This window comes from Quercus suber, unplaced genomic scaffold, assembly GCF_002906115.3.
Source record: "Quercus suber isolate HL8 unplaced genomic scaffold, Cork oak 2.0 scaffold_141, whole genome shotgun sequence".
NCBI lineage: Eukaryota > Viridiplantae > Streptophyta > Magnoliopsida > Fagales > Fagaceae > Quercus > Quercus suber.
The window spans coordinates 1281898-1293063 of NW_027069602.1; the positions used below are offsets into that span (position 1 = coordinate 1281898).

General features: G+C 35.4%; 1 protein-coding gene across 1 annotated transcript in view; it reads left to right on the top strand.

Moving 5' to 3' along the window:
* Positions 1 to 9925, top strand: part of LOC111987737 (BEACH domain-containing protein C2) — a 36857-nt gene extending 26932 nt beyond the window's left edge. Inside the window, exons 27-36 of the mRNA XM_065776751.1 lie at positions 175 to 291; positions 1561 to 1710; positions 1824 to 1908; positions 2010 to 2130; positions 2315 to 2411; positions 2502 to 2615; positions 5271 to 5640; positions 7343 to 8133; positions 8599 to 8721; positions 9376 to 9925. Coding sequence (XP_065632823.1) covers positions 175 to 291; positions 1561 to 1710; positions 1824 to 1908; positions 2010 to 2130; positions 2315 to 2411; positions 2502 to 2615; positions 5271 to 5640; positions 7343 to 8133; positions 8599 to 8721; positions 9376 to 9453 — 2046 coding nt within the window. The 3' untranslated portion in view covers positions 9454 to 9925. The remainder of the gene's footprint in view (positions 1 to 174; positions 292 to 1560; positions 1711 to 1823; positions 1909 to 2009; positions 2131 to 2314; positions 2412 to 2501; positions 2616 to 5270; positions 5641 to 7342; positions 8134 to 8598; positions 8722 to 9375) is intronic.
* Positions 9926 to 11166: the final 1241 nt, after the last annotated feature.

Below are 11166 nucleotides of genomic sequence, written 5' to 3' on the forward strand. Positions count from 1 at the left end.
TGAACTTCACATTGTCAGGAATATTGTTTGCAGTTATATAGCTTTAGTGCTTTCATTTCTTAAATTTTAATATGTCCCATAAAGAGATGAGAATAATAATCTGTATAATCACAACTCTCATGCAGATCAGCAATTATGAATTTTATGGTGCCATTAAAACCTTACATTTTACAGCCTGTCGGTGCTTTGAATCCTGACCGTCTCAAAAAATTCCAAGAGAGATATTCTAGCTTTGAGGATCCCGTCATCCCCAAATTCCATTATGGTTCACACTATTCAAGTGCTGGAACAGTAGGTGTTCCCTTGTATTTATTTTTTTGTATTAGTGTTTTTGCTGTGTTAATATATTGTAATTGCTGTGCCCAATGAGTTATAGCTCATCTGAAACTCCATTCTCCGATAGTAATTGGTTGGAGGGCGAGATCGGGGGTTCAAATTACTCAAGTGAGGAATTCAATGATTGCTGCAAGTTGGAGACTGCCAGCCATGGACCTTCCATTGAGGAATTTGATGATATTTGATATTTCTTTATTTGCTTTGCAAAATATCATGTTGCTTGTGTGTAATCCATAACTAAAAACTAAAAAAATTATTCATATATTGAAAATTTTTCTGGTTTGATTTCAGGATCCTATTTTGCTAGGGTAGTAGTGAATTATGACAATTCACAAATTCAAGAGTAATTTGAACTTTTCTTGCTAAAAGTTAGCATGAAAGTTTGCTTCCATCCATTGTTTGCCTTAGTTTATATGAAATGTTGCTTGTTTTTCAATTTTGTTGTCATTTTCAAATTATTTCAAAGTGAAAATACCTTTTATTCTTTGGTTATTCGGCTGTGTGCACTGAAAAGTTTGCAATTTATCCTGGATCCTAGTTTGCTAGTTACTAGTGAATTGAGAGACTTGAACTTTCCTTGCTAAATGTTCACAGTAAGTTCTAGGTACATGTCAAATGTTGCCTGTTTACTAATTAGGTTGTCATTTTCTCAGAGCATACATCTCAGATTATTTCAAAGTTAAAACACCTTTTTATTCTTTGGTAATTCAGCTGTCTACACCGAAAATTTGCAATTCACACTGGACCCTAGATTGCTAGTTATTGAATTGAGAAAAACTTGAGCTTTCCTTGCTGAAAGTTCATGTGAAATTCTAGGTACATCTATTATCTTCATTATATTATATAAAATGTGCCATGTTTTTATTTGTCTCTCCTTTGTACACTTTCTGTGTATTAGGGCAGTGCGACCCCTTTTTTTTTTGCACCTTTCAATTAAATTCAATTGCTTATTGAAAAAAAAAAATCTATGTTTCCAGATTTGTCATTTCTCAAAGTACAACTTTATTCGTGACAAGACACCTTTATTCTTTGGTAATCTGGCAGTCAGTGTTGAAAAATGGCAATTTGTTTGATTTAATATTCTGAAACTTGTCATTTCTGATATTTATACAATGTTCGTTGTGTTTGTGTACCAATTAAATTCAGTATCAATTGGGTGAAGTTTCTTAATTATTAGGAGACACTATGATGATACCTCTGTAATTTTTTGTGTTTCTATTACAGGTTCTATATTACCTTGTTAGGGTCGAACCATTTACAACTCTCTCGATTCAATTGCAAGGTGGCAAATTTGATCATGCAGATCGGATGTTTTCAGATATTGCGGGTACTTGGAATGGAATTCTTGAGGAAATGAGTGATGTGAAGGAATTGGTATGTGTATGATCATTATTATGAAGGAATTACATCTCTCATCTTTGTTTGCTTTTCAATTTCATATAATGGCTATGAATTTGGAATAAATTTTCTGTGTTTTCGTATCTTAGGTTCCTGAGCTATTTTACCTCCCTGAGACCTTGACAAATGAAAACTCAATTGATTTTGGTACAACACAATTAGGTGGAAAGCTTGGTATGTTTCTCAAAGTACTTTGTTTTAGTAACATGGATAAATATTGATGGCCATCAAACTGAAGTTGAATGTTCTCTTTTGATTTATATTCACCATATCAGATTCTGTTGAACTTCCTCCTTGGGCTGAAAACCCAATTGATTTCATTCATAAGCATCGAATGGCTCTTGAGAGTGAGCATGTATCTGCCCATTTGCATGAGTGGATTGATCTTATATTTGGGTAGGTATCCCAATTTTGTGACAGGAATTATAATTGCGCCGATTCATATTGCTCTGTTATTTCATTTTTAATCTTTAGACAATTGTTAACCATGGTAGAGATATTAGAAAACAGTCATACTGAAATCAACTTGTAGCTTTATTTTTTTCATCTGGTGTTTACTGCGTTGAATTGGAACGTTCAGGTATAAGCAACGGGGCAAAGAAGCTATATTGGCAAATAATGTATTCTTTTATATCACCTATGAAGGGACAGTTGATATTGATAAGATCTTGGACCCAGTAAGTCTATTTTGCTGGCCATAATTACTCTTCGATTTTTCTGCTTCTTACTTATGTTCAGTTTGTTTTCCTCTTTTGTACCAACAAAAGGTACAACAGCGTGCTACACAAGACCAGATTGCATACTTTGGACAAACCCCATCCCAACTTCTGACTGTCCCTCATTTGAAGAAGATGCCATTAGCCGATGTTCTTCATTTGCAGGTAACAATCAATTTCATTTGGCTGAACCTTAATTTTCTTGGGTTCAATTTGTTTTTGCAGATTTGCTTATACATATGGAATTTATTTGTTTTCATCCTTAATTTTAATGTAGCATTCTATATCTTCCCCCTAGATTTTTATGGAGGTGTCGTGTATCTCCATTATGTTGCAGGTAGTGGGATGTATTTCATGATAATTTAAAACCAAAATGGGGGATTAAGCTTATTAGTCTCTCCATGAAGCTTTAGGAGAGTAATTGAGCACAGGTTGAGACATGAAACAACAATATCAGAGAATTAATTTGGTATTATTTTAGGGTAGACAACAATGGAGGCTATTTTCTTACCTAGGCATTTAATGGAGAAAATAGAGAAAGGAGTCGAGATTTTCAAATGGTTTTTATTGACTTAGAGAAAGTTTATGATAAGGTATTTAGAAAGGCATCACAATAAGTTTGTATTGAGGATCAGTATTATGTTCTTATCTCTTCACATTTAATTATGAATGAGCATACTCTATTCAAGAGAAGGTTCTATGGTGTCTGCTTTCTACATATGATATTGTTGTTAGTTGATAAGACTAGAGCTAACTCATTGGAAGTTTGGAGGGATACTTTAAAATATAAGGGTTTAAAGGTAAATAGGACCAGTATGGTCAAAGGCGAGCCAGGTTCTTGGTCAAGGCAAGGCACCTTTGAAGCCTTGAGGCAAGGTGCCTCTAAATAGGGTGTTTGCCTTTGGAGCCTAGGTGAACGGCTGAGCACTCAAGCTTGCCTTAAAGCTTAAGTGAGAGCCCAAGCGTCTTATAGATTGTTAAGGTGCTTGAGGTGAGAGCTTCAATGAAATTCAACAAAAAGAAAGAAAGGAAATAAATAAATAAATAAAAGGGGGGAAAAAAAAACCTTCAATCATATAATCTTTTAGCTTTGTTTTTTTTTTTTTAAGATTAATAGAGCCTGCTACAGGTTTGAATTTTCAAACTATTCCTAATAAGCATTAGATACATATGATTTGAGTTCAAAAGGTGGTAAGAAGGTTGGTAGGGTGGGAAAAGTGTACTTTCCAAAAGGAGGAAGGGTGAATTTGATTAAGAGTATGCTATCTTCTTTTATTTATAATTTTTTTTATTTTTTATTTTTATTTTTTATATCTTTGTTCATGATGCCTACACATGTGGCCAATAAATTGGAAAAACTCCAAAGATATATTGTATGGGGAGGCATTGGTGATACCTCAGAAGTTCTTGGTGGATTAGAGAGTGGTGTGCTCACCCTTAAAAGAAAGGGAATTTGGGTATCAAGAAGCTTAGCTCTTTTAATTTGGCACTCTTAGGGAAGTGGCCTTGGAGGTTTGGAGCGGAAAGGGACCATCTCTGGAGGAGAGTAATCTACGCTGAATATGGTGAAGTTTGGGGAGGGTTGATAACAGAGCAGCCTTGGGGTCAGAAGAGTATCAGTGGGGGATGGAAGCCATTCTTCAAATTCTCATGGTTCGTATGAGCCAGCTCTCGAGTAAGATTTTGGACAAGGAGGCTTCAACATCTTAATTGTTCAATACCTATGAGGGTGAGGTCCAATACATTAATCCTCATGTCATCAGGATTGGGAACGGAATCAGTTGCTTCTTTTTTTGAGTTGCTCTAGGATAATTTGCCTTCGTCGACATGTGAAGACTGTGCCTTGTGGATACCAAACAAGAAAGGCATGTTTAAGGTTCGATCATGCTATAATGCCCTTAGGGGTTCTACAGGATTCCCTTCCCTTGGAGGAGCATATGGATGACCAAGGTCCCACAATGTGGAATGCGGCTTTAGATCTTGACAATTGACAACTTCGAAAAAGGCATCTTGTCGATAATTGATTGGTGTTGTATGTGTTAAAGAAGCAGGGAGTCTATTGATGACCTGCTACTTAAATGTTCTTTGGCAACAAAGATATGTTCATTTGTCTTTGCATTGTTTGGACTAGTCTGGGTGATGCCTAAATTTGGGCTTGATCTTTTGGAGTATTGGCAAGGATGATTTCATTGCCATAGAGTAGCTAAGGTGTGGCAAGTCATGCCCATTTGTGTTGTGGAATTTGTGGTATGAAAGAAACAGGAGGGTTTTTGATGGAATTGAATGTCCTACCTTTGTAATCAAAGAGCACAATTTGTGGTCCTTGTATGAAAAGAGTGTAATAATTATACTTAGAGTTCTGCACTTCACTTTGCTCCCCTGAGTGCTTTTTTGGTACCTTAGGTGATACAAGGGCTTGGCACGTCAAGGTTGCCTTTTGCTGTTGACCACATTAAATAGGACTAAAATTGATTATTTGCCCATCCAGATGATAAAATAAGAGTGGGTTGGGGGTAAATAAAGTAAAGAAGTGTGAGTGTAAATATTGCAAGATGCCCCAGTAAGGCTAAATGGTACATCCATGATGATGATAATGATGATAACGGTGTACTGCTATTGTACATCCTTTGTGCAGGAGTTGTCTTCTCCCTCCTCCCTGCCCGCCCCCCCGCCCCAAATACAACCCCTTATCAAAAAAATAATAAAAGCTCCTTTCACTTGAGTTTTCATGTTAACATTGAGGTTTCAGCTGTTATGGTGTCTGTTATCTGATAAAGCATATACTTAAAAGATGATCCTGATTGTAGTTTTACTTGTCAGACCATCTTTCGCAATCCTCAAGAAGTCAAACCATATGCTATTCCAACACCTGAACGCTGCAATCTACCTGCAGCTGCCATTCATGCTTCTTCAGATACTGTTGTAATTGTTGATATCAATGCTCCAGCAGCGCGTGTTGCACAGCACAAGTGGCAGCCTAACACACCTGATGGTCAGGGTACACCGTTCCTCTTTCAACATGGCAGAGCCTCAGCCAGCTCTGCTGGTGGAACATTTCTGCGCATGTTCAAAGGACCAGCTGGATCTGGTGCTGACGAGTGGCACTTTCCTCAAGCTCTAGCATTTGCCACATCTGGGATCAGAAGCTCAGCTATAGTTTCAATTACATGTGACAATGAAATTATTACTGGTAAGCATATATTTTGTTTTTATTCTAACCTTACGTACTTTGAATTTAATACATCAAGTAGAGTGCTTCCATTCCTGTAAAAAAACTAGAGAATTTTTTAACTTGATGAAGTATTTTTTTGCTAAACACTTTCCTTGGGTATACTGTGAGTTCATTGTGTACTTTTTTAATCTAATGATGGGACTTTACTAGCTTACAACCTTGCAACTCTGCATTCTTGCTTCTCTTTTTGTATCTGTAAAGAACCTATCAGGTTAGCAGTGTTGTCTACCTGGGCATATCTTACACCATTTGTGGTAATATTTTAAAAGAATTACTTTCATCCTTACACATTTCATTCATCAATTATACGGCATTTCTTCCAAACAAAAATAAATCTTTGAAAGGCTATTAAGTGATCAGAGGTTGATTAAAATTATTGATGCTAATCTTTTGCCTTCCCAAATTTTTAGGACTAAAGCTGTGTTGTTGTTGTTGTTGTTGTATACTAATCTTGTGCTTTGTTGTGTTACTGGAAAGGTGGAGGAAACCGACTAGAGCAGCAAGTTATTCATGGTTAATAGATAGTACTTATTTTACTCATAGGATTTTCTATTGATATACCAGATTAGTGCGGTTCTGATAGATAGCTTTTGTGAGTATCCGAGAAACCTGCGGGTGCTAAATTGTTCAGCCATCTTTGTCGAAATGTCTTGGCTAATAGGTGCACAGTACATGCATGCATTAAACTAGTAATAAATTTGGAATTTAATGTTTAAAAGCAGTCGACCCTTAGAAAATTCTGAGCTGCATTTGAGGAGAACCAAATAATGGAACTGGAAGAAAAAGAATGGAAAGCTAATTTGGTACTTGTTTCTGAATACATCAATTTTGGGGGTTTTAAATTTATCACTGGCGACCTTTTTATTTTTGGATTTTCTATTTATTCAATTTCAGATTCATCTAATTCTTATATTACATTAGGATGTTTGACATATTTTTTTATCAATGGTAACAGTGCATTTTCCATCAAATTTTATGTGTGTTTGCTCTATCTATTAGTTTGATTTCTGATAAGGAATTTGGAAATGCCTATAAGAGAGAATGAAATTTTTGGAATCCACATACCCGAACCCTGAATAATTCTCTTTTTTTTTTTTTTTTTTCCTTTTCTATTTTCTTTCTTTGCTCATTAATTTTCACACTGAAGGAAGACTAATGTTAGAAATGTGTAGGTGTGTCTGCGTGATATTTCTGCTTAGTTTGATTCCCTAGAAGATAGTGGAAAAGACAAAGGAAACAGTGTAGAATTTTGAATTGACATAATCTATTTCTATCACTTGTGTTTTCATTTTCTTTGCCATTCTGGTGTTCCTGGAAACCTGGGGGAGCCTAACAAGAACATGTCTACATATTACTTGGATTTGTTAGTTAGTCCTTTCCAATGTCATGTTAATGTTACTTTTGTCTTTTATTACTTGGATTTGATGGACTTAATCCTCCCCTGGGCCCTACGGAAGGTTATTAACTTACAATATATTGATGTTATTGTTGTTATTTGCACTATGGTTGTTTGGATTTTCTACATATATCTCTAGTGTGAACTCTTTTTCCACTGCTGCATGTTAAAATTCAGCCTATATTGAATTTGATGACTGAGATAAGTATTTGCTATTGCACTTCTAGATTAACTTTGTCTTGTACCTTTTCTGCTGGTAACTAGGTGGACACTTGGATAATAGTATCAAGCTAATATCATCTGATGGTGCAAAAACCTTAGAAACAGCCCATGGGCACTGTGCTCCAGTTACTTGTCTTGGTCTTTCACCTGATAGCAACTACCTGGTGACGGGATCCAGGGACACGACGGTGTTACTTTGGAGAATACATAGGGCATTTACTTCTCGCTCAACCAGCATATTAGAGCCTTCCACTGGAACAGGGGCACCGACTTCAACCAGCAGTACTACTCTATCAAACATATTAGCAGACAAAAGCAGGAGGTGTCATATTGAAGGTCCCCTACATGTTCTTCGGGGTCACCACCAGGAAATACTCTGTTGTTGTGTCAACTCAGATCTGGGAGTTGTGGTTTCATGCTCCACTTCTTCAGATATTCTCTTGCATTCTATAAGAAGGGGTCGCCTGATAAGAAGGCTTTCTGGTGTGGAGGCCCATGCTGTCTGCCTCTCATCTCAGGGGGTTGTAATGACCTGGAATAAATCACAACAAACTCTCAGTACCTTCTCTCTTAATGGGGTTTTGATTGCTAGAGCACAGCTTCCTTTCCATTGTAGCATCAGTTGCTTGGAAATTTCTATGGACGGGGAGAGTGCTTTGATTGGAATGAATTCATGTTTGGAAAATGATATGACTGCCAATAATAGCTGGGATCTGAAGTTACTGAAGCCCGGGACTGAAAATCTTGATTTGGAATCAGATGAAACTGGGAAAAGCAACAAATTGGATCTTCCATCGCCTTCAATTGGCTTCCTGGATCTGCATACTCTTAAGGTAGGAGGCATGGTACATATGAGATTGGTACAACAATCCGTCATATTTGTTCTCCTTATATTAGTGGTGTTAACCACATAAATTACTTGAAATCTGGTACGTTGAGGTGCCGGAGTGTGTTTTGGTGTTTAAAGCCCTTTGTTAAGATACAGGAACTTGGCTAAATTGTTAAGCCCTCTTGTCTTTTCTCCTTCCATTCCATGCCCTGGGTCTGAATAAGTTTTTGTAAAACTTAGCATTCCTATAATATCAACGAGACAGAACAGATCATGATGACAGGAATTTCATTTTATCTGTTCTTTTTTTTTTCTTTGCCTCTTGCGCATGTCTTACGACTGACATTTAACATGGATATTTTTCATTTTGATGTCTTAGATTTTGCTCACAAATTACTTGCTTGGTGTCATAACTCATGAGTAAGTTGGCTCATGCCCTACTAACAGGCAATAATACCTAATCCTGCAGGTATTTCATATACTGGAGCTTGGTGAAGGGCAAGATATTACAGCTCTGGCTCTAAACAAGGATAACACGAATCTCTTGGTGTCAACTGCAGATAAACGGTTGATAATATTCACGGATCCAGCTGTAAGTTAAATGTTATGTTATTCTTTGTATTTCATGTTGTTATTGCTTACTCCATGGCAGAGCAATATGCTACTATTTGAGCTGGGGAATCTTCTTCGACTCCTTTTAACACTGTTTAAGGGGATAACCATGCTCAAATGTTTTGTTAAATGATCTTTTTTCATTTGATTAACTGAAGAACATATGATGCTCAACAAAAGAAGAAAAAAAAAAAAAAAAAAAAAAAAAAACTGAAGAATCTATGAAGGACATTGCTAACAACCAGCAAATGCTTTCAGTCTTTTCTGGGGACTGAGGGTGGTTGTCCCACTTAAGCAAAGAACAAATTGACTCTGTTTGAGACTTTCAATTACCTGAGCGCCTTCATCTTTATAACGGAATACAATAGATATTCAAAAGAAAAAGAAATTTCCTCAGCCTTTTAGTTTTTATTTACTGTTCTAATTGTTGTTATTGTACATTGATTTATTTTGTTACTTTGATGTAAGCAAAATTGTTTAATTAAAATGAACTTTCTGTTTTATAAAACAGTATTTTAAGAACAGAATAGATTTTCTTTACCCTGCAAAAAGAAAAAGGAAATAAGTAGCAATCACTGTAAATGCATATTCTAAATTGAAATGTTGTCACACTGTTGCTGCCTTTTGCTTGCAGTTGAGTTTGAAAGTGCTGGATCAAATGCTCAAGCTTGGTTGGGAAGGTGATGGGCTCAAACCCCTCATAAAGTCGTAGTTTTAGACCTTTGATATTTGTTTTACTGGATATGGAACACAAAAGACATGGATACCATTATTATACCACCAGGACAGATATACTACAAGAGCCTGTTGGCGGCCTTGTTCAAAATCAAAGTCAATTTCATTCGATGCTGTCTGTGTGGGTGTAACATAAGTATTAGTCTAGCAGAGCAATCCTATGTATATCTATAGAGTGCGTTGTTGTTAGATGTATTCAGGCATTTTGTTTTTTAAAGGAAACAAAAATTGAGTTGTAAGTATGCTGTCATTGAAGTTGAAGATCTTTAGGGTCTGAGGTTAGGCTGTTCATTTTTGTCAATCAAAAATTTTTGTTATAGAAAATTAAATGAAAGTACAGTATATACATTCCTGTATTCTTTTTGGATAGAGACTACCATGGCTTTCTCCGGTAGCTCAATAGACCCATATTTCTATAGTGAAACAGAATTGAATCATGGTAAACAGAATTGAGGTATTGAAGGCTGCCCCATCATGAAGCTGCCTGATGTTTCATCTAATCATTAATACAAATAAATATGTAAATAAGATTTTGTGGTAATTATTAAACATTTAATTTCATGGTAATTTTACTGGATTCCTTAGACTTTGGCCAACATTCAGGCCTAAATTGTATTCCAATGTGTACAAAAATATTGCAATGTTCTTTTATTTTTGGGTAAATTGCAAACTGTATTCTTAAAGTTTGGAAATGTTTAGATTTTACACCTTAAAATTTTAAAACTTGGATTTTATTCATTGAAGTTATATTTCGTAGCCCTTCTATTTATATTTTCTATTAAGTGTCATAAGTTTGCCATGCTTGTTTATTTTGTCCAATAAAATGATATTATGTTATTTTTATTTTAATTATTAAAAATTTTATAGGCTAAAAAAATGACGTAACATTGCTTTATAAAACGAATTAAACATTAGTGGCAAGCTTATGTACACTTAGCGGAAAATATAGATAGAAGGGTTGCCGATGCAAATGGAATATAACTTTAAGGGGCAAAATCCAAAATTTAAAATTTTAGGGTATAAAATTTAAATATCTCAAAACTTTAAAGATGCTATTTGTAATTTACTCCTTGTTTTTTTGAGAAACAAATTGTCCCATGTTCTAAACCAAAGAAATCTATATTACTGCATCTTGTTATAACTTATAACTGTTGGCGTTAGTCGATGTTACTTCTTTCCATGTTTTTCTTTCTATACTGTTTCTATGTCAATCGGACTTTAGTTTTTCTTTCTCCCCATCCTATCTTTCTTGGATCTTACACTACCTTCCATTATGTAAGCCCATTATATGTTCGTGACTGCTATTGGTAAATGACCGAATTAATTCTTATATTTTGGAGCCATAGAAGACTATCAGGTGTTTTTTTAAGGAGATTGATATTTTTTTTAGGGTCATGCTAATGAGTGCCCTTAGGGCACTTGTTAATAATTCATTTTAATAAAGTTTTGATACAATTTTTATGAAAAATGAAAAAAATTGTCAAAATATTAATTACTTTTTTTCTATTTTCTATAAAAACTTTTTTTTAAAATGAATTATTAACTAGTATCTTAAGAGCACTTGTTAGCATTTTTTTTTATTTTATGTCCCATCTTTGAGTGTGATGACGTTGAATATGTCCTAGTCATGAAATTTGACCACCCAACGGCCCTATATGATCACTTGATTGAAGAGATCTAGTTGATGGCC